The sequence below is a fragment of the Astatotilapia calliptera genome, chromosome 13 (genome assembly GCF_964374335.1).
Source record: "Astatotilapia calliptera chromosome 13, fAstCal68.1, whole genome shotgun sequence".
NCBI lineage: Eukaryota > Metazoa > Chordata > Actinopteri > Cichliformes > Cichlidae > Astatotilapia > Astatotilapia calliptera.
This window is the reverse complement of record NC_137434.1, coordinates 33,678,515-33,701,260: the sequence shown is the minus strand read 5'-3', so window position 1 is coordinate 33,701,260 and position 22,746 is coordinate 33,678,515. Positions and strand designations below refer to the sequence as shown.

Genomic DNA, 22,746 nt, shown 5'->3' with positions numbered 1-22,746 from the left:
GAATTCCAGGTTCACTGAACACGTGGTTAAATATGTTAAATTACGCCACATGTAGAGCTGCGTTTGAGTGTTGTCATTGTGAGCGCTGCTCTCAGAGACGCTCAGAAATACTTCCGAGCGTGGACAAGACTTCTTTTAAAACGTGCCGGTGAAGTGAAATCTTCCACAGGAAGCACAGATGCATTTCTTTTCTATTCAAGTAAATATTCGAGCTTATGTGACAGATCTATGTATTTCTGTGTCAAAGAAACTTCAGTGTAAACTAAACTGAAAATGATTAAATTCAATTTAAACTAAACTATTGTTCATTTTTCTGGTTGAATTTTAAAGCTATAAGTGCAGCTGTTCCCTACAAACAATGTGCAGGTAAATAATAACCAGAGTTGTGCAGTCAGGAAGAGATGGAGGGTGTTTGTAGACAGAGCCAATGGGAGTTCAGTGTTTGCGTGTGTTTGCACATCAGTGTGTCTGAGTGTGTGTGTGTGTGTGTGTGGGGGGGGGGGGGGGGGGGGTTCGCCTCTCCTCTCTGCAGTGGACCTGTCGCACACAATACTTAGCACCAGATCAACCCCTCCCATCCCCGCACCCCCTCCCGCCTCTTCCCTATACTCTGTGTGGGATCAAGTCTCACTCGTCCACAGCCTTCATGTCTGACAGTACCGAGGATAGAAGAAGAGGAGGAAGACAGAGAGTGACGGCAGACACATTCTTCTGAGGTTTGGACGCACCCGGGGAAGTTTTTGTCCATGTCACCAGCAGACCTGACGCCAGGACAGCCATCAGCCTGCAGCAGAGCTCTTTGCCCTTTCCACGGATTAATTTAACTAGCCTGGGATTCCATGTAAGTGAAACTGCCCAACTTTCCCCGCGCCCCTTCAGTAATTTTGTCTTTTTATTTTTCAGCTTTTCTTGGTGTGTTTGAAATCCAAGTAGATTTTTTTTCCTGTGCATTAAAGTTCGCAAGACGACCAAAGTAAAAATTGAGAGGCTTCGTTAACGTTCTTCTGTGGGACGATTTGCACTTTTCCAAAATACACACGTTGTTTGTTCTTGGACAGAGTCAGAAGAATAAACCGTGAATAGCGCTTGGAACGCAAATAAAATCCCGTCTGCGTTCCTCACGAGCAGATCACTGTGCTGATGAAAAGCGACCGTTTGATGCTTCAGTTAAATCACAGTGAATGTTAACTTTATACACGGCCGGCGTGACGTGCTTCGAGTAAATCCGACAATTCGCACTTGGTACAAGAGAGCGGTGCTGTTTGCTGCAGCGCTTCTCCGTGGGTAGGTGTTCGAGGCCTGTTTTTCTTTTACCTCTATTTTTGTAATAACCAGAAAGATGATCATCTCGAAACGAGTTCAAACGACGGCGTGACAATATTTGAAAATGTGAAAAATATTTGTGAATGTGAGGAAAACTGATGGGAGGCTGCAGAGGCCCGAGGAAACCCCACGAACCCGCAGACATACACGCGCGCGGATACTCACAAGCTTCACTCTGTATAATCACACTGAAGGGAATCTTCAAGGAAACAGCAGCAACAACAACAATAATAATAATGCTATTATTATTATTGTTATTATTATTATTGTTCCACAAAATAATTTTGTTTCATTCCTTTAAAATAACAAAAAAGGGAAAGAGCGTGAAACTGTCACTACAGAATAAACAGATCAAAATGTTCGATCACTATAAGCTCGCGCTGTTTATATTATTATTATTATTATTATTATTATTATTATTATTATTATTCCACAAAATAATTTTGTTTAATTCCTTTAAAATAATAAAAAAGGGAAAGAGCGTGAAACTGTCACTACAGAATAAACAGATCAAAATGTTCGATCACTATAAACTCAGAAGCTCGCGCTGCTCATATTATTATTTTTATTGTTATTATTATTATTGTTGTTGTTGTTATCATTATAAACATGAAAATCAAAGCGATTGTTCTTTTTTAAATTTATAAATGACCATCTTAGCGTTGCCCCTGCAGGCCTGTACTTTATAGCCTTTTTTGCATATGTTTTCAGATCCGGACATATGAAAATACTTACTTGAATTTGTTTAATCGAAGTTCACGTTTGGCCTCAGGGCACAATGGAAATATTTTACACCCAGCCGAGGGCCGAGGTGCTCCGCTGAGAGGCCAAGGTTCCAGCACAATGACTTATCAACATGTTTACATTACTTTTGTGATCTGTCGAAGTAATAATAACAATAACAACAACAACAACAATAACAACAACAATAACAACAACAACAACAACAACAACAACAATAATAATACTAATACTACTAATAATAACAATAATACTAATAATACTAATAATAACAATAATAATAATAATAATAATAATAATAATAATAATAATAATAATAATAATAATAATACAGACTTGGAGTTGACTGTCATTTGTGCTCCATCTAATAATAAGAAGCAGATCGCACACTGTTCAAACACAACCTTTAGTTATAAATGGACCCAGATTCACGCGCGGGACTTAACCCGGCCGTCTGTGAATAAAATCGCGAGTGTTTAGTATTCCCCTGCAGGTCTGAATTTCTGTTAACTAAAGTTGCTTCGCAGACTGAGCTGAATGGGTGAAATGCATTTTTTATCGGGCCTAATAAATTCTTGATGTGGAAACGCTCTGTACTGATCACTGTCGAGAGCTTCTATTGGCTCGCCCAACCAATTATTCCTCCGTGATTCTGCTGCAGGACTTCATCGGCCTCGCTCCCTCAATCATATGCAAATGGCTGTTATAGGAGGGCAGAAATTAACATCTACAAACATTGGACCGAAATTCCATCTGCCGCCTCTTAGGAGGAGGAGGCCCTTAATAAGTTCTCAGACAGCAAAGTGACACACATCTTAATCAACTCTTAATCCCAGGAATTAATTCTCAACGCGTTTATGAATAATTCCCGGGCTAATGCCTGCTGTCCGTGGAAATGCAAGCACGCCGCCGCGCGCACTGCCAGATGGACCGCCAGAACTGCAGAAATGAGAGGATTCCACTTTTTCACAAGTATTTATTGTATTATCGTCAGCAGATATATGCTTTGAGCTCGATTTCACCAGGCTGCTACTCATGCAAAGCGCTTCTGCTCATGCAAACTGTTGATTTGCGTTTACTTCCTAGCAGGACCCCCGCCCGCCTCCTCCAGATTACCCGTGTTTTAGGCTTTGTTTCAAAGCTGAGGTAGAGGTTCGAGTGTGCTCCAGGAAAGAGCCGCGGTCTGTGTTAGAAAGCAGAGGTAAGATCCGTGAAAAAGTCTGCTCAGCTCAGTGGTTCGGTCACGGGAGGCTGTGCGGTCAGTGATTAGTCACACTGTCAGCTGCTGAGGCCCGGCCTGCTCGTTAGCTCGGTGATAGTTTGTTGGACATACTGAGCAGGGAGGGAGGATGAGGGCTTTTGATTTTACAAATATAATCGAGCCCTTCATGAGAAAGTGTGTGTGAGTGCTGGTGGGTGGGGCTGTGGCACGTTGTTTTGGACAAAATGACTGGCTTGCATCACCCGCACTCGCCCTCACTGCCGAGCCAGCCGGCCTCTCGGGCCTCTCAGCACCACATTGACAGCAGGCCCCGCGTCCATCCATCACTGCCACGGCGGATATAGTGCCCCAAACTAGCTCACTGTCATTTCTGGCCAAAATACCGGACCTTGCTGATACTAAACCTGGGCGGCTGTTGCTCTGTCGAGTCCATCGCCGTTTAAGTGGCGTCTGTGGAGGGCTGTTAGCTTTAAAACAGAGAAGTGGCTCAACAACAATCCAGCGCAAAGGTAAACATCCATTGATGGTCTGCTTTTCAAATGAAAAGAGTTCATTATCATATAAGCTGATTGCCTGAATTCATATCTTGTTGCAGTTTTTGCTGCTTTTGTTTGACTTTTACAGTGAAGCCTATAGATGGGCCTTGAATGTAAAAGTGTGTGTTTGTCGTTGTTAAGTCATCCCGTTAAAGAAAAGTTGGAAAATAAAACAGTAACTGATCTTTTTAACCCACCGTCCATGTCAGAGTCATTAATCCAAAGCACTGAGGTCTCGCCCCCCACCCCCGGGATCCAGCTGTAGCTTCCACGCAGTGCTCATTTTCCCGTCTGTTGTGAAATGTTGTCACCATTGTCACGGATGCTCAATAAAAAAAAGAGACTCAAGTCTTTTTTCTCTGAAGTGTAGCAAATGTTGGTGGTGATCACACGAACGTGCTTTTTAAAGGCTGAGAAACAGAAGTGGAAGAAAACGTTGATTCAGATGTGGCACATGTCGCACACCTTTCATCACAACATGTAGGTTGGCCTCAGCGCAGCATCACACCCGCTGACACGATGTGAAGAGGGAGCAGGAAGAAAATGCAGTTGTATGTTTTTGTGTGTTGTTGTGCCAAACAGCATTTGTTCTGTGAACGTTAGTGGAGGACATTTGCATTTGTCAGGCTGAGTTTGGCGTTGTGTGGTTCTTTCTGGGATTACATTTAGTATTCTTACTTGATTTTGTCTTATTAAGCTGACCTCTAAATATTAGGACTTTATGTCCTCTCTGTAGGAGTCTTTAGGTGTGTTTTGCATGGAGCTACAAATATTTGCATAGACTCTTTAGGGCATTTCTGCCAAGAGAAACGGATTAGAACAACAGAATAAAGACAAAACAAGAAAAACTCCATGTGGTCACTGGTTCTACCTCCCATATTTCAAGAGTAGAGTATAGATGAGTGACAAATTAAAAGAAAACCATTGCTACATGTTGAGCCACCACACACACCCAGATTTCTTCAGTGCTCCTTATTGTAAAGATGAAGCTCTCCTGGGAGCTGGAACTTCATCTTGCTCGTTTAGTGTTTGATAGTAGAGCGTAATGTCTGCCAAGCTGGTCTAAAATCTCCTGTAGGTGTTTAACTGACTCCAGATGGAGCGACTGTAATGACCATAACACGCGATTCAGATCATTTTCATCTGCATTAAGCATTAAGTGAGCCATCACATCATATGGATGGAGGCACGGTCCTCCTGGAAGAGACCAGTCCGGTCAGGATAACCATTTCATTTTGACAAAAAGGTCAGAACAACTTTGAGCCCTTTTCTCAAACTTCTTTTCAGGCCATTGCTTTTAATGAATTCCTACCATAAAACAGGGGATAGTGTTTAATCCATGTTAGCAGTGGGATGGTGGTCTTTGATGCAACACCGCAGTCCGAGCCCTCTGATTTAACTCTAGCAGAATGTCAGGCCTGGCATAGTGGCAAACAGAGGACAGGGAAACACATTCGTGATGGAGGGGCTGAGGAGAGGTGGGGGTCACAAATACCCGTTCGCCTGGAAATCTAAATGTGCTGCTTCTAAGTATAAAGCTTGTAACCACAACGTTAACTACACACAGACACTGGCAACATCAAACGGGGAGCAGCCGTATCATCTTTTTAAACCTCTGATGACATGGATTCGCTGACAGTAGCCTCAAGACCTGCTCTGAATTTTCACTCACTAACCGAACGTGGAAAATGCAAAGTCAATCAAAAAGACGAGTAAACATTGGCACCGTGCTGAGTTTAGGGTGGGTCTTTATCCCTTTGATTCCCTTTTCTTTGATTTGATTGAGTCCAGCACTTTGCAGCTGACAGTAACATCGATGAGCCTGCACTGATCCGCTCGCTTCAGGACCGTTTCTACTGGCTTCATTTCTGAACCAGCATTTTGTGATTAAACCAAATCCTATTTTCACCTCAAAGCCACAAATCATCCCATCGTTTTCTATAACTGCATTTTCAAAATCAGCTGCTTTCAGATTAATAAAACAGTGACCGACACTTTGACCTCACTGTCTTAAGTTTGTCTTGGAAATGTCATAGTGTGTTTTACAGCCAGACCTCTACAGCGCTCCCTGTGTATCCCAAAATAGAGCCAATTCAAGGCAGGTCTACTTATAGCTGCTTGTGTCAGCCTTCTATACAGGGGATCATAATCATAACCACAACCGAGTGTGAAAGGAAAGCTTGGAGAGAGAAGAGAGCATGTATCGACAAGTACAACAAATACACACAGACCCACATGAAACACTGTGATTCAGAGGGTGATACAAAGACGTCAGGTGATCCTCAGATGCAAAGATGATTGTATGCACATGATGAACCACACTGTGTGTTTGATTTGATGCACTTCAAGTCAGAGTATTTGATAATATTTTTGAATTTTTCACGATTATGAAAACTCAGTCCCTTCCTTTTTACATTAAAGAAAGGAGTTGTGCACAACACATGATGTTGGTAACATCAGTATTTTATCAGCTCTGTATGGATTATGGCAGCTGGACATGAGTCATAAATATAAAACTGGAGAAAACATGGATAAATGTTTGAACGGAGTCACGACTGTCCCTGCAGTAAGACAATATTAAAGAAGGATAATCATCTGAAATCAACACTGCAAACAATAAAGTAACAATATTACAAAATGATGAAAATGTTCTTGGAAATGAAATATTTAAAAAGGTAAAATCGTCTTTCTGTTGGTAGAATTGTAGATTTATCAGATGATAATTGTGGTCGCTGACCTTTAGGCCGCTGTTTCTTTCTTTATGCTGACTGCAGGTGGTGAAAAGTGTTCTGACCGTGTCTTTCGCTCCGTGTGTGTCTGTGTGCAGAGCCTGGTTATGGATTTTAACCTTCTGACGGACGGTGATCCCCGCAGCCCGGCGCTGTCGCTCTCAGACTCCGGGACCCCGCAGCATGACCCGGGATGTAAAGGCCTGGACCAGAGCGGTCAGTCTGATCTCTGTCTGACACATGACTGATGCACTGCGCAAATGTACGACTAAATGGTTTATTAGTTTACTCTAACAGCGAGATGATATTTCCGTGAAGATGACTGGAAAAGAAACTGGTGGTTTTCTGCTTTTTCTGCGGGCTGTTGTGTCTGCTGACCTCGAGTGTAATGTCATTACAGAAGTGAAGAAAGGCTCGGAGTGTTGCGCTGCGAGTGGAATTACATTCTGAGCCTTTTTCATTTGCGGGTGATTTGTGTCGGCGCAGACTCTCTAGGCCCAAACTCAGGCCGATGATAAGCTCTAATCAAACGTCGCTCAATCCGACTTTGAATATGAAAATGAACCGCCGAACAATCAAACGTAATTCTCGCCGTGGACGCGCACCGGACCGGCGCCAGGATCGCGCGCTCTTTACAAGCGAGAAAACTGGAAAAGTTGCGGCCGTCGCCACATTTCTGTGTTTAATCACCAAAGCGACGAAGAACAGCTTCCCGTCAACTCTTCCGCCAATTTCTACGTGACCGTGAGACGGACGGACACCGAGAGGCGGCGGCTTCAGTTCCGTTCTTACAGAGAAACAAACTGTGTTTGATGAAGCTGCCACTCATCTTCGCTAAAATTAACCCACTGAAATTTTTATACGTTTCACAGACTTGCGTGACGTGACCGGTCGTACATAAGAATCATCGTCTCCGCTCTCTAAGGTCTGATCTGAACCCAGACACCCGTCTGCCAGTCCGTGTCAGTGCCGTGAGGCTGTGTGTTTATGTGTGTGTAACCCAATCTAATGGCTCCACTCCGCCACGAGATCCGTGGCACTAACAAACTGTCAAACACGCGCTATTCTAAAGAGAAATACGGCGCTCCCTCCGCAGCACCTGCTGTCGCCTTTTGTTCTCCTGCTTCTGTCACATTTCTCATCCAGTTAAAACTGCTTATTATTATAATAATAAATCAAAGAAAGCTTTTAGTTTGAAGGTAAAACTCAGTGTTTAAAGTTCAAAATCTAAATCACACAATTTATGAATTACAAGCCTTTACTCCACAATCAAAACCCAAAATAACTCTACTTCATAAACAATGAATACATTGATGCCAGGTCACTCATGGAAATGAGATTTTAATCTCAATGAGATTTTTTACCTGGATAAATAAAAGACTAATAATAATAATTATAATAATAATAACATTAAAGTCTGGTTTAAAGAAATTGTCTTTTGCAATAAAACATGTCATAACTTCCATTTACCAAACACACACACACACACACACACACACACACACACACACACACACACAGGCTATTTTATATATATGCGTGTGTGTGTTACTTTCAGTTTAATGTTCACGTGATCATGAACAAAACATACAACCTTAAGCTCTGTTATTCTGGAGAATAGGTTGCCACACCTCACCACACCGAGCTGACGCCTATGCTGCAGGCGTAACTGAACGAGTGTGCGGTGCTACTGGACGCTTTCTCTCTGGATAAAAGGCTCCACTCCTGTAAAACCTGACTGGCTTCTGAAAGCTGGGATCTGGACTCGTCTACGTTTAGCAGCTCATGTCTTTTTCTTCTTTCTGTGAATGCATCTTGCACTTTGTTTTTTTTCCCAGCTGTTGAAAAGTAATTTGGTTAAAAGCTTCTTGAAGTTGTTTTCCGTATTAAAATCTCAGAGAGGCTGACCTGGAAGGACTTTGTCATGTCGGCACATTATCAGTCCGATTGCTCCTATTGTCCGTCGCTGCATTACTCTAAAAGTCGCTGCCCTTTCGTCCGTATTGTGTTATAGATTCTGGCCTTAAGTGACAGCTTACCCAGTGTCAGTTTACTGCCAGATAGCAGCTTCAGCTTATTCATTTGGTCGGTGGTCCCTTGGAGCCTGCTTTTAAACCCTGCTGATCATTTTGAACTGCTCCCAGAGAGCTAAGCCCTCACCAAACAGAGCCCAACCTGCCCTCGTCACAAAAGCCTGATCCACAGGATTAACTGGCCAACTAATTTCACTTCTTTCTGTGAGGTCCTCAAATTGCAGGAGTCAGATCTGTCAGAGAGGAGGCCTGGCAGACATAACATGCAGTCCCTTAAACACTGCACTGGGGGCGAAATGCAATCACTCTGTTCTCCTGCACATCTCTGACCATAATGCACTGTTTGCAGGCATTCCCTGCAGGCAACACGATGTTACGTTCTGGGACAGAGCGATACCATCTGATGATTCTCTCACATTATTATCCAGTCAGTTTCAGCTGGTCTGGATAGTGCCGGAGCCATCCAGCATGAAAGGTGTCAGAAAAATGTTTCCAGTGTCTCTAGCTCTCTCCGAAGCCAGCAAAATCACCATTTTGGGAAATCACTGTCCTACGGCATTCGGATGATTTCCCAGAAAAGAACCTGAGCGTTCAGTTTTTCTGGTGTCTATATTCAAACAAGTAGGACATGTTTATAAAATAATAAAGTACATTTCCTGTGGTTTTTCACTCTCAATCTTTTCTTAATGATTATTAATGGATGCTGGAAGCGCATCAAAAATACACAAGTTCAAATGCAGAGATGGTCATGGAAGTGATGCGTGGTTGCTGTGCGACAACCCAGCAGCAACCCTGAAACAGCAGCTGTACTGCTGAAGCTTTAGGATGCAGGAAACCCAAAACTCAGGCATAAATCGAACTGGGAACAGTAAGAACAGAAGCACACACAGCACAGCCTGGGTGTAAGGACACGACAAGGAACAGAGGAAAGGTAAGGGCTCAGAGAAAACACCTGGGGGACACAATCCACTAATGAGCCAAGAAAGCCAAAGCCCAGTGTGACACACATGGAAACAGGGACTATCAAAATAAAACAGGAAACGCACGAGCTCGGCATGGACAAAAAGGTAAACAAACAGACTTCTGGAGACGGATACACGTGAACAGACTAAATACAAGAGAAGTGACACAGGAGCAAGGGAACCCCGAGAGCACTTAACCAAACACAAAGTAAGACGTGGAAGTATGATAACAGAAGCACAGGCAAGGATGGCCTCTGTAATCACAACGTGGAACGGACTCTGAATGTCAGGAATACAAGTCCGAACAGAGCCGGGCCGCGGCACTCCTTATGTTCACGCACACTTCCAGAGAAACACTTTATTTTTATGATCCGGGGCAACAGGAAGAGCAGTTTGTAAATATCACAAAAAAGAAAACAACAACAAATAAAAACATTAACACTGCTTCTGCCAACTATTTAACACACAATATGACTATAACAAATATCACTGATGTTAAAGTCTGTTTCTGTGTTACTCGGACGTTAGCTTGCATGTTCGTTTTGTGACATTACTTAAAGTGAAAACACTTCAGATTTATCTACATAAAACCACTTTGTTTCCTAATTTATACAAATTTAAAATTTGCACGTTAATTTGCACATGTTAACTTTACTGCATAACAAAACTGGATCTGTTTGCACTGGTATAATGGTTAAATGGGTCCAGTCAGATGGGTGCTTGAAGCCTGACTCCTCCTGTAGCCTCTCACTCAGTGTTTGAGTATTAGAGAGTACTTAGACATGGATGTAGGAGGGACATGACTGTATGTATGACTGGATGACCTTTACTTGAAAGGTACCATGTGACCACCATTTACCAGTTATAAATGAGATGACTGTGGGTATAAAATGAAAACCATTTGTTAACTTCCTGAGTACGAGTCAGAAAAGCATAGATGCTGAATGAACTGAGAAACCAGCAAACACTCTTGTTTTCATGTATTTTACTTAAAGGTTACAGTCAATAAATGTTTTATACATATTTACACATTTCTGTTATTTGAGAAACGAGTTCCTCCTTGTAGGTGTGGTGCTGATTACAGTGATGTACAGCAGGTGTAGTTGGTGTTAAATGACTTCTTATGGATTTGTTGATTAATGCTGATCAGTTTTATTGGCCTTTATTACTTACAGCGAACATATGACAGAAATCTGAGTCACTGTGTCCACAGCTGCTTTCATGTGGTCTTGAGTAGAGTACAGTTATGACTGTGAGCTGATTTGCATCGTCAGCCACGGCAACATGCAGTTATATGCATGTTTCTTCCTTTTAAAAAACGGGTATGTTTAATTCTAATCATTACTGTACAGTCATGTATGAACCTTCACGACCAGCCGTTTGATAGTCTATAGAGTCGTTGCTGTCACTTCCTCCTTGTGTCTCATGCAATGTGTTATACCCTGTGTGTCTGTAGACACAGAGAAATCCCAGCAGAACCAGCTGGACGAGTCCAGCGCCGAGGACGGCTCTCTGAAGAAGAAGCAGCGGCGGCAGAGAACACACTTCACTAGCCAGCAGCTGCAGGAACTGGAGGCCACCTTTCAGAGGAACCGCTACCCTGACATGAGCACCAGAGAGGAGATTGCAGTATGGACCAACCTCACCGAGGCTCGGGTCAGGGTGGGTACATGAGTGCTGTCATGGTGGGGAGAGGGAAGCCCTGACTGTATTTTGTTCCAGTATAGGTGACAAGGCTGCACAACATGTTTCCAAGCATTTCCCTGCATTAACGTTTGGTGGCCTTTGACTGTGTCCCCCAAGTGTGCAAACTTATTAACTGTGACCTCTGCAAACCACAACTTTAGTGCCATTGTCAAGCTTGGCAAAGTTAAACCTGCTACTTCTAAGTGTGCGTTCACAGTGACTGCAGCACTGCGTGAAAAATCGTGATCTCCTTAATTTGAATGGCGTCAGCCTGCACAGGAGAAGGCAGAGTGCAGAGCTCAGGCAAATAAGATGCAGACGTCTCCTCACAACATGTTGTTGTCCAGCAAGTCTATGAGCCAGTCCCACAGATGAGTCTGTGATGGGCTACTGTTCATAAACAATAGTGACAAATGGACTCTGACATATTACTCTGCTTTTACTTCAGGGTGGAATTATTCTTATTCTAATTTCATCAAGTGAAACGAGCCTTTTTAGCTTTGTTGGCTCTTCAGAGTTTGAACCAACTTTCTTCTGATTGGCTGCAGGTGGGAAGGTTTGTGTGCACACAGCACGAGCTGAAAGGACCACATCAGAAATATCTCTCTCACTTTGTGCACCTCCAAAAATTCAAAGGCAGAAAAGTGTCTTTGCAATCTGGGGGGTTTAATCCTGTCGGATCTTCATCTGCTCAGGAAAACACTTTACTCTGTAATACTGATTGTAATCTTTAAAATTTATGTTCATCTGTAAAGCTGGGGCAGAATTCATGATTTTAGCACAACTCAAGAACGGGATACGTCAGTCTTCTGTGTGCACCGTGCTATTCAATGTTGAAATATGTCATTAACAAATCTGCCCCCATGGATGTGACTCCATGTAATTAGCTGGGTAAAACATTTTGTTCCCTTCACCAAAGCGTGAGTTTGGACAATAAACCTAAATGTTAGGACGTGGCCACACCCACTGGTTTGGTCATTGTAGCTATATGAAGCAGGAGGACACACATTGTGATGGATGACAATACAATCGCTGGCCTGCCTGACAAGTAATGGATCAAATTAATGTTGGCTGTAGGAAAGGTCACATAGCACGCTCGGCTGATATTTGGAAAGGACAATAGAGCGCACATCGTGTCGTTCCTAACGTCCATCGGTGGAATCTAAAAACTCTCGATGCGGACCGTTGAAGCAGATTCCTCCATGTTCCAAAGATTTCATCTGTCAGTGTGATTCGTGTGATTTGTCAGGGAGCTATTGTTAAACATCAAAGCTGGCTGTGCTGTGCCAGTTTTTACTTAAAGTGACTTTAAAGCGAGGCAATGACAGTCATGTTTCCAACTAAAACATGTATTCAGGATGTTGTGCGTGTGGGAACAATCACTGTGGATCCGAAACAAAGTGGTTTTGTGGCACAACCTGCCCCCGGTGTGCGGTAACCATCCAGTGTAGTTGTAGGATCTGGTTTTGTGTGCAAAGTTCACCGTAGCAATCACAGTTAGTTTAAATATGTCTGTGAAGGTTCTCAGTCATCACAGTCTAAGGAGCCCGGAAAGAAAAAAAGAGTCTGGACTTGTTTGAGTTACTCATAGTGCAGCTTACAGAGCACTAAAACATTTCATCTGTAAATGTTCACACAAAACAAAAGTTTGATTTTGTTGCCTTTCAAAGTAAGTTTTAGAACTTCTATGTGCTTCATTCTTGTGCAATGAGGCTCTCCTCTCTGCAGGATGAGGAAAATGGTTGACTCTTTAAAAATGTGCGGTCACATGACCCACTTCCTCTATGGTTTCGTAGAAACAGGGCGTGGCACAGATCACCCCACTGTTGATAAGACGGATTCTTGGGTAAAGAGCGAACTGATCATAAAGAACTTCTACGTGATGCATTATTGGTTTTCATTTCATTTTGGATCAGCGTGATCTACACTGACTGTATGTTGAACTGAACGCTGACATCAGCAGATTAGCAGACTCATATTTTTGGATTTGAAATGTGAAATACACCCCATGAAATACACTCCGCATCAGGGCGTGGCCGGCCTTACACTTTCATGTTCTTGTCATGGCTTTGTGTCAGTCTTAAATTAAAAATTATAATCAAATGTTCAGAGACTCGGACAAATCCAAGGTTGGTTTCAGTGCAGGAGATTTAAATTGACTGTCGGTGGCATATTCAGCGGCAGGTAAGTGGGACTTTAGTCGGGGCGTGCGGTAAATCAGTGCTGATAATGATGCTGGATGAGAAACGTTTGTACAACTCAGTGAATGTTGGTGGATGGCAGCACATTTTGTAAAGACATCCAAAGTATTAGATGTAATGATGATGTAAAGTGCTACATGCCAGTACTCGCCTTAAATCTATTGCAAACATTGTTGATTCCTGGTCTAAGGAGAGTTAAAACCTAACAGATAAATGAAGCTTTTAACCTGCTTGTGTGGCTTAATAGAGTCGAGGTCTCAGAGGTCAGCACGTTTGGTCTCTTACTCTAAAGATGAGACTAAATTGAATAAACAGCTCCCAACAGTCAGGAGTGCTCTGGGTTTGCTAAACCTGTAAACTAAAGCTGGCAGTTGTTGAGCGGGTTGCTGTGAAACCTGATTATTGTTTGGTAGGTTTGGCTTTCTGACAGCTCGGGTCAGTCAGGTGACGCACTAAAGACGGGCCCAGTCTCTGCACTGGTAGATGTGTCAACAGACGAAACTGGGTCAGAGTTTCTGTGGTGACTATTTTTCAGGCACAGACAAAAAGTAACAAAGTGGAGTACGGTAACCAGTCCATCTCATCAAATGTGTCTCACTGTGGTTTCAGAGGGATCGTTGGATTTGTGTATTTATTTCAGCAAAAGACGCATAAAAGTGAAAAAAACCTCTCTCAGAAACCTTCAAACAGCATTGCAGACGACTCTCACAAGCTTGTCCTGACACTTCTCTGTTACTGTAGGATCGGGTGATGCACAGCATGCACCAACACAGAGGTTCAGGAGGATTAAAGCAGCAGAAAACGTGAATATGACAGACATGTGGTTCTGAACAGATCACCAGGAAGCAAATATAAAGTGTTTTTCACAGACATGTAGTCACAAAGCGCTGTGCATCACAAATGAAAACGACAGGAATAATGACAATAAACTCATAGGAAATACAGTTAATAAGATAAAAAAAACAAAACAAGGAAAAATACAGAAAAAAATAAATTCAAACAAAACAGAATAAAGAAACAAAAATGTTTGTAAGGACTTTGAGTCCATAGAGTCAGCTGAACAAAGTCTTTGTGCTGAAAAGCTCCGTCACCCCGAGCTTCAAGGGTAGACCGCCCGCAGGGGCGAGACGGGAATTAAAATATATATTTATATATATGTAAAATAATTTAAAAATGACTTCTAAAATCTGCAGGAAGCCAGTGTAAAGAGTATAAAATAAGAGCACTGAAGCACATTACTGATCTGGCAGTGGTATTTTCTCTAGCTTGGAGATGTGACAGAGAAGTGGCTGAGTGGAGCGTCACAGTCATCTGTGCATGATATCAGAAATATATGCACAATTTTCTCCGGTTCAGCCGAGGAAACTCGAGCTCACAGTTTAGTGTTGCTTAATGAAAGAAACGGGGATGTGAAATAGCGTTTACATGTCAATCAGAGTGAATCAGATATTACACCAAGTATTTATATGGATGGTGGAGTGTGTCAAACACCATTGTTCTGCAAAGTTTGTCCAGAAATGTAGCTACAGAAGAACTCCTCTCATTTTGAAAAACCCTAGATTTGAATTTTCCACTAAAGCTTTAATCCGATATATATCCTCCAAATATAGGGCCATAAAAGCACCAATGTGACGCTTGCCCTTCCCTGACATTTCTTTCATTGAGATTTCGCAATTCAAATAAGTGAATTATGAGTTTTAATAAGCCTTTCCTAATATGACTGTTTGACAGTACACTTACTGTCTGTGATCATCACGTATTTCAGAGACTGTGGGTTCGTGCGCACACAATATTACTGAGTATTTGACAGAGAGTTATGGTTAAGAGACAGTTTCTAACTTTCTTGGTCCTTCGCTTTTGTCTTTGTTATTGAAATAAAATTATGAGTGAAACTGTTAGACGTCAACTTTCAGATAAATTACATCTTCCTGTCTGTGGCATTTCATGCTGTGTGTTTCTCTACAGTTTAACCTTTTCTACCCTCAACATTACCTGTTGGCTCTGTCATTGCAAATGAACTTTCATGTAACTTCCACAAAACAATAAAAAACAAAAAGAATAAAAGTTTTTTAATTAGAGCTAGTCTTAATTTGATGTAGCAGCTAAAATAAGTATTAAAATGTTACCAGTTTTCTAAGTAAATATATTTGTAAATGTGATACAACAACACATATAAAAGGTGTCACACAAGGAACATCTCATGATCTCAAGACCTCTGCAGCCTCACTGCTGCAAAACATACTGATGGCGTTGGTTAAAGAAGAAAGGACTGAAGGTGCCAGCGAGCACTGTTGGGGCCATAATCACCATAACCACGTTTATAATGACACAAATTGCCAGATATTTCTGAAACTATTCTTTTTAGTGAGATATAGCCTTCATGCTGTTCTTTAAACCAAAATATGTTATGGAAATATGAGCATGCTGTGCAGCACTGAGAAAGCTTACATGCTAGAGTTGTAACAATGTTTGAAAAATCTCAAAATAAAATATATATGAACTTATATTTGTATGATTATACAAACTACGATTCTGAGCCCAGTGCAGAATTGTCAGGTATAGTGTTCCCACAGTGTTCCCACAGTGTTCCCACAGTGTTCCCACAGTGTTCACATAGTGTTCACATAGTGTTCCCACAGTGTTCCCACAGTGTTCCCACAGTGTTCACATAGTGTTTCCACAGTGTTCACATAGTGTTCCCACAGTGTTCCCACAGTGTTCACATAGTGTTCACATAGTGTTCCCACAGTGTTCCCACAGTGTTCACATAGTGTTCACATAGTGTTCCCACAGTGTTCCCACAGTGTTCACATAGTGTTCCCACAGTGTTCCCACAGTGTTCCCACAGTGTTCACATAGTGTTCACATAGTGTTCCCACAGTGTTCCCACAGTGTTCACATAGTGTTCCCACAGTGTTCCCACAGTGTTCACATAGTGTTCCCACAGTGTTCCCACAGTGTTCCCACAGTGTTCACATAGTGTTCCCACAGTGTTCCCACAGTGTTCACATAGTGTTCCCACAGTGTTCCCACAGTGTTCACATAGTGTTCCCACAGTGTTCCCACAGTGTTCACATAGTGTTCACATAGTGTTCCCACAGTGTTCCCACAGTGTTCCCACAGTGTTCACATAGTGTTCCCACAGTGTTCACATAGTGTTCCCAGTGTTCCCACAGTGTTTCCACAGTGTTCACATAGTGTTCCCAGTGTTCCCACAGTGTTTCCACAGTGTTCACATAGTGTTCCCAGTGTTCCCACAGTGTTCCCACAGTGTTCCCAGTGTTCCCACAGTGTTTCCACAGTGTTCACATAGTGTTCCCAGTGTTCCCACAGTGTTCACATAGTGTTCCCAGTGTTCCCACAGTGTTCCCACAGTGTTCCCAGTGTTCCCACAGTGTTTCCACAGTGTTCACATAGTGTTCCCAGTGTTCCCACAGTGTTCCCACAGTGTTCCCAGTGTTCCCACAGTGTTTCCACAGTGTTCACATAGTGTTCCCACAGTGTTCCCACAGTGTTCCCACAGTGTTCCCACAGTGTTCCCATAGTGTTCCCACAGTGTTCCCATAGTGTTCCCACAGTGTTCCCAGTGTTTCCACAGTGTTCACATAGTGTTCCCACAGTGTTCCCACAGTGTTCCCACAGTGTTCCCATAGTGTTCCCGCAGTGTTCCCACAGTGTTCCCACAGTGTTCCCACAGTGTTCACATAGTGTTCCCACAGTGTTCCCACAGTGTTTCCACAGTGTTCCCACAGTGTTCACATAGTGTTCCCACAGTGTTCCCACAGTGTTCACATAGTGTTCCCACAGTGTTCCCACAGTGTTCACATAGTGTTCCCACAGTGTTTCCACAGTGTTCCCACAGTGTTCACATAGTGTTCCCACAGTGTTCCCACAGTGTTCACATAGTGTTCCCACAGTGTTCCCACAGTGTTCACATAGTGTTCACATAGTGTTCCCACAGTGTTCCCACAGTGTTCCCACAGTGTTCACATAGTGTTCCCACAGTGTTCACATAGTGTTCCCAGTGTTCCCACAGTGTTTCCACAGTGTTCACATAGTGTTCCCAGTGTTCCCACAGTGTTTCCACAGTGTTCACATAGTGTTCCCAGTGTTCCCACAGTGTTCCCACAGTGTTCCCAGTGTTCCCACAGTGTTTCCACAGTGTTCCCAGTGTTCCCACAGTGTTTCCACAGTGTTCACATAGTGTTCCCAGTGTTCCCACAGTGTTCACATAGTGTTCCCAGTGTTCCCACAGTGTTCCCACAGTGTTCCCAGTGTTCCCACAGTGTTTCCACAGTGTTCACATAGTGTTCCCACAGTGTTCCCACAGTGTTCCCATAGTGTTCCCACAGTGTTCCCATAGTGTTCCCACAGTGTTCCCAGTGTTTCCACAGTGTTCACATAGTGTTCCCATAGTGTTCCCGCAGTGTTCCCACAGTGTTCCCACAGTGTTCCCACAGTGTTCCCGCAGTGTTCCCACAGTGTTCCCATAGTGTTCCCACAGTGTTCCCACAGTGTTCCCACAGTGTTCCCATAGTGTTCCCGCAGTGTTCCCACAGTGTTCCCTTCCAAACTGGCAGATGTACAAACATCCAGAATGACCACACAGTGATATCTGTGAGTTAGGAGATGCTGAGCATTGTGTATTGTCCTAATTATGATGAGTTATGTATACCTGTGTTTAATGGAATTGTCTGGGTTTATTAATGACGACAGAATAAAACAGTGTTTTGGGGTTACAATACATATACGTATATGTATGTTTTTATAGATGTTCCAAAAATGTAACAAATACAGACAAAATGTAAGGTTTTCTTCTGAAAAGAAGGCAGCTGTAACGATTCACTGTCTGAGCTTGAGCTTGTTTGTCTGATGGTTTCTGTGCAACCTGACTGTGGAGCTGCAGCTTTCACGAGTAACTGAAGGATTTAAACCAGGAAAGTGAAGCCAAAAAAGAGAATTCAGAACATGTCCAGCTGTGTTTGTGAAAAAAGAACGTTTTGGATGCCAAAACAATGTTCTTATGCCTCACACTGACCTGTTCATACACACACTGTATGAACTGTAACATATAACTAGCTATTTTTGTGCGTCCTAGGTATGGTTCAAGAACCGGCGTGCCAAGTGGAGAAAGCGCGAGAGGAACCAGCAGGCAGAGTTATGCAAAAATGGCTTCGGTGCCCAATTCAATGGACTCATGCAGCCCTATGATGACATGTACACGGGTTATTCCTACAACAACTGGGCCACCAAGAGCCTAGCAGCAAGCAGCCCACTCTCTGCCAAGAGCTTCCCATTCTTTAACTCAATGAATGTAAGCCCCCTGTCATCCCAGCCCATGTTCTCCCCACCAAGCACCATCCCCTCCATGAACATGGCCTCTAGCATGGTGCCCACAGCAGTAGCTGGAGTTCCTGCTACGAGCCTCAACAACCTGGGCAATCTCAACAACCTCAACAGTCCCTCAGCACTCAACTCGGTAGCAGTGACCGCAGCCACCTGCCCCTACGCCACCACAGCCAGTCCCTACATGTACAGAGACACCTGTAACTCCAGTCTGGCCAGCCTGCGGCTCAAGGCCAAGCAGCACACCAATTTCGCCTATCCAGCAGTGCAGAACCCCGTGTCCAACTTGAGCCCCTGTCAATATGCTGTGGACCGGCCAGTATGAACTGGAAACTCTGACTTAGTCAACCAGCTGTAAACTCACTGCTACCCCACTTCACATCTCCTTAGTTCCATCTGTAACGTGGCCGATGCACAGCAGACTGCCAGCTTGTGTGTTCATGGTACACAATAAGAGTTATCTCCACAACTGACACAACAAATAGACGTGTTCAGATGGACCACTGCGCTTTGTCGCTGAACTGACCAACTGCTTCAAATGATTTTTAAATATTATTGTTCCTTTTCATTTTTGCCTTCTTTTGAACTGCATGATTAGAATAAATGTAGAAACCAAGGCTAAAGAAAACAAAGATGCTGCAACTGGACTGCTGCTGGCCCACAAAACCCTTTGAGCTGCAGTCTTCGCTGCAAAGACAACTGGAAGATGTATATAGTTGAATTTTTCTGTTTGTTTTGTATGTGAAAAATATATCAAATGTAGTACGGATGACAGGAGCATGTTCTACAAATACAAAGGCCTAGTTTGATGTTCTATGAGCACATTCTTTAAGAACTTTATTGTGAATTCCTCGACCGTTGAAGGATCATAGGTCAAAGGTCGGCTTGGAGAGGTGACAGGTTAGTCCTGAAATACGAGCACAACCTCGAATTTAAACAAACAAACACACACACATGCACCAGAATGAGCAAGAAGTTTCAAGTAAATATAAAAAGCCATTGAGTATATAGATTTGTGTGGTGTTATACAAAGAAAGTCCATGACTGTAAACATGTATGTAAGAGTGCAGTTGTTATAACAAAAAACCAAACAAAAAACAAGCGAGCTTTCTTCCTGGTGTAGCCTGCTTTGTCTCATTCATGAACCAATTAAAGGATCCGATTCTATGAACCGTGGAGAGCATCTATCACTCTGTTTCTCTCATTTCAAAGATGTGACACGAACTAAAACATGCTGTTCTCAAAGCAATGTGCATGATGTGATGGAAACAGACTCACCTCAGCAGCAAGTAGCAGGCTGGAAGAGAGTTCGATGGGAAATAGTGCTCAGTGATATGTTTGACCTACAGTGTGAGTGGTGCCCACAGGAGATCCAGTAACGGTGAGAGAATTCACAGAGACGCTGCCAGTATTATATAAAGGCTTTGAGGAGCAGGGTGTCCCAGCAAAGTCAGAAACAAGGAGTTTGCATCAACATTTCCACTGCTGTTCCCTTTATCGGACTCATTCAGCTTTAAACCACAGGGTGACTTTATCTCGAGTGGGTTTTAACACTGAAGCACTGTGAAACTCCCAGAATTAATATGGAGAGTATGAAGAAAATGAAGACACTTAAAAAAATCATTTTATATAAAAATTAAACAAAAATCTTAATATTCCTTTGATTATGGACCGTGAGGCAAATACAGAGTTTAAAGAAAAATCTCTATGAATATGTTAAGATCTTCTAACACAATTTTCAGCATGTTTTTGTGACACAAAGTCAGAAGCCATAAACAAAAAGCAACAATCAAATGCCACACGTTTACAGTAGGAGCCTTTTACCTTTTCAGTGCTTTTCTCTCCATCACTTTTAAGACAGTTTTTACTCAGAAGACTTACCAGATGAGCGTGCTTTGGAACAATGGAGAAGAAGATTTAATGTGAAGCATCGTGGATGTTTGAAGCTTGTTACCAGCTCACGGTTAAGCTAAATCAAGCCTCAGAGACCAGGGTGGGGCTGGAAAACAAGATGTTAGAGGGGCAAATATTTCTTCTTATCCATATTTAAACACTTATTGAATTACCAATGGCTGAACTTAATGCACGCGTTCTTTGTTTCTCTATTGATTTATTTCTATGTATTATAATTATAAACATATCTATATATTAATTAGATCTATTTCATTACAAATGTCATTTATTAGACCAGCTGTAAGAACACAAAAAGGAAAATATTTTAGAAATCTGTCAAAGACGTAAATAACTGGTTTCACACCCGCCACATTGGAGTTCTCTGAGAAGCCAGAAATCAATCAAGCTTAATATTCAACGACTCACATTTTTCATTTCTTTTCAGGAATACAAATAAATATGTGTCATTTTTGTATCTTAATTAAATAAACAAAATAAAAAAAATTTCAGCTTTGTTGAAAAACAGTAAATTTAAAATGAAAAAATAACAATAATTAGAATTAAAAATATTATATTTTGAAATCTAATTTCACATATTGTGAACGCTTGCAGGTGGATTAACATCACACAAACAAAAACAATGACTCTCAGCTGTCCTATTGGCTGAGGGTGTAATTAACTCATTAAGGCCTGTATGTCCATAATTACATTACAGCCCTGCAAAATCAATAGAATTATTTTACTTCTCAGGCTGAATGAGATGCTTGTTTTTAAAATGAAATATTAAATCCTATAATAATAAAATCAAACAGACATTCTCCAGTGGAGATCCTGATCACAGGACCTTTCATCAGATACTGATTGTTGTGTGAGTGTTTTTTAAGATTTGTTGTAATGATTAATAATCCAGTAATATTCTTCATACAGCTGAAGAGTCACATTTGCATAAGCTTCTATATAAACTTCTATTCACCAGAATTATGAATATTTAAAAACAGGCCAAATCACCCACATCTAAAGAACAGTAATGACTATATCACCCTAAATGTTAAGCTGTAGATTAAGGGTGTTGTGCACACACAAACATGTGCTGCAGTATTAAACACACCCTCAGAGACAAAGCAGCACTGTCAGATTGTACAACAAGCAGCAAGGAGCGCTCAAATTAACCTGCTGATCCAGCTGCAGCGAGTCTCCTGGTGGCCTCCTCACAGACCTGTTTTGTGGAGTGAAGAGAAACGGTCACAGTATGTGCTCCTCACAGCCACACCACAATAAAGAATCAATACTCCACCGGAGGGTTTATAGGTCCCTGATGTTTCCTCAGACCCACAGAAAGAGAGGAGAGGGCACAGAGCGTGGTCTGGAAAAAATACAGAACGAAGGAAGTTCTAACAATTACCTCAGAGAGTAGGGGAGAAGAGCAAGCTAACAGGGAGGAGTTAGCGCTAGAAACAGAGAAGATTCAGCCGTTCTCTAGTTTTGCTTTAACCTAATATTTCATAAATGGTTTTAAAACAATCCCAACACCTCAGAGGAAGTTAGGGATTATGCTTTAAGAAATGATGCATTAATTACTTTTAACATAAGGACTTTAGATGATTATGTTCAAAATAGAAAAGGATAGATTTGATATATGTACAACACCGATGAAGACGTAATCTAATGTTTGTAATATTTTTATTTACATTATAATCACTACTATATTACTTTTTAAAAAAAAGCATAATTTTTAAATAGAATTAGACAGGTGGCGTGGCATAAATGACACGTCTGGAGAGTTTAGGAGTCAAAAATATTAATTAGAACATATTACAGTTTTTGCCCGTTGCCTGAACACATTTTGCAAAACTTTGCTCATTGTGCCAAAACCCTAAACACAAGTACACATGACACAACACTGGGAAATATACCATTCACATCTGCACCAAATTGAAACTCTACTCTCAAAACCTAAACTCTGCTATCAAAACCTGACATTCCTTTGTCAAAATGTAACTCTGTTGACAAAATGACACATACTTGCATCATATGCAAACACTTACAGAGCAGGGGGAACACACTAGTCTACTTT

The 22,746-nt window shown here is 42.1% G+C and overlaps 1 protein-coding gene across 4 annotated transcripts; it reads left to right on the top strand.

Annotated features, from left to right (window-relative positions):
* The first annotated feature begins 454 nt into the window (after positions 1 to 454).
* Positions 455 to 19,955, top strand: pitx3 (paired-like homeodomain 3). 4 transcript variants are annotated; one of them, XM_026190714.2, is made up of 4 exons: positions 455 to 841; positions 6,650 to 6,767; positions 11,003 to 11,208; positions 18,532 to 19,955. In XM_026190714.2, the coding sequence occupies exons 2-4, from the start codon at positions 6,659 to 6,661 to the stop codon at positions 19,102 to 19,104; spliced, it is 888 nt and encodes a 295-aa protein (XP_026046499.1). In that variant the 5' UTR covers positions 455 to 841; positions 6,650 to 6,658; the 3' UTR covers positions 19,105 to 19,955. The 4 variants fall into 4 exon arrangements, with proteins under 4 accessions (XP_026046499.1, XP_080143881.1, XP_026046501.1 ...); XM_080287755.1 differs by having other exon boundaries at positions 551 to 841; positions 6,597 to 6,767; XM_026190716.2 differs by lacking the exon at positions 455 to 841 and adding an exon at positions 3,149 to 3,265.
* Positions 19,956 to 22,746: the final 2,791 nt, after the last annotated feature.

Excerpts from the sequence above, each read along its gene's own strand:
- pitx3 (XM_026190714.2), top strand. The coding sequence starts at position 6,659 with ATGGATTTTAACCTTCTGACGGACGGTGATCCCCGCAGCCCGGCGCTG. Across the intron at positions 6,768-11,002 it reads TAAAGGCCTGGACCAGAGCG|ACACAGAGAAATCCCAGCAG; the intron begins GTCAGTCTGATC and ends GTGTGTCTGTAG. Across the intron at positions 11,209-18,531 it reads TCACCGAGGCTCGGGTCAGG|GTATGGTTCAAGAACCGGCG; the intron begins GTGGGTACATGA and ends TGTGCGTCCTAG.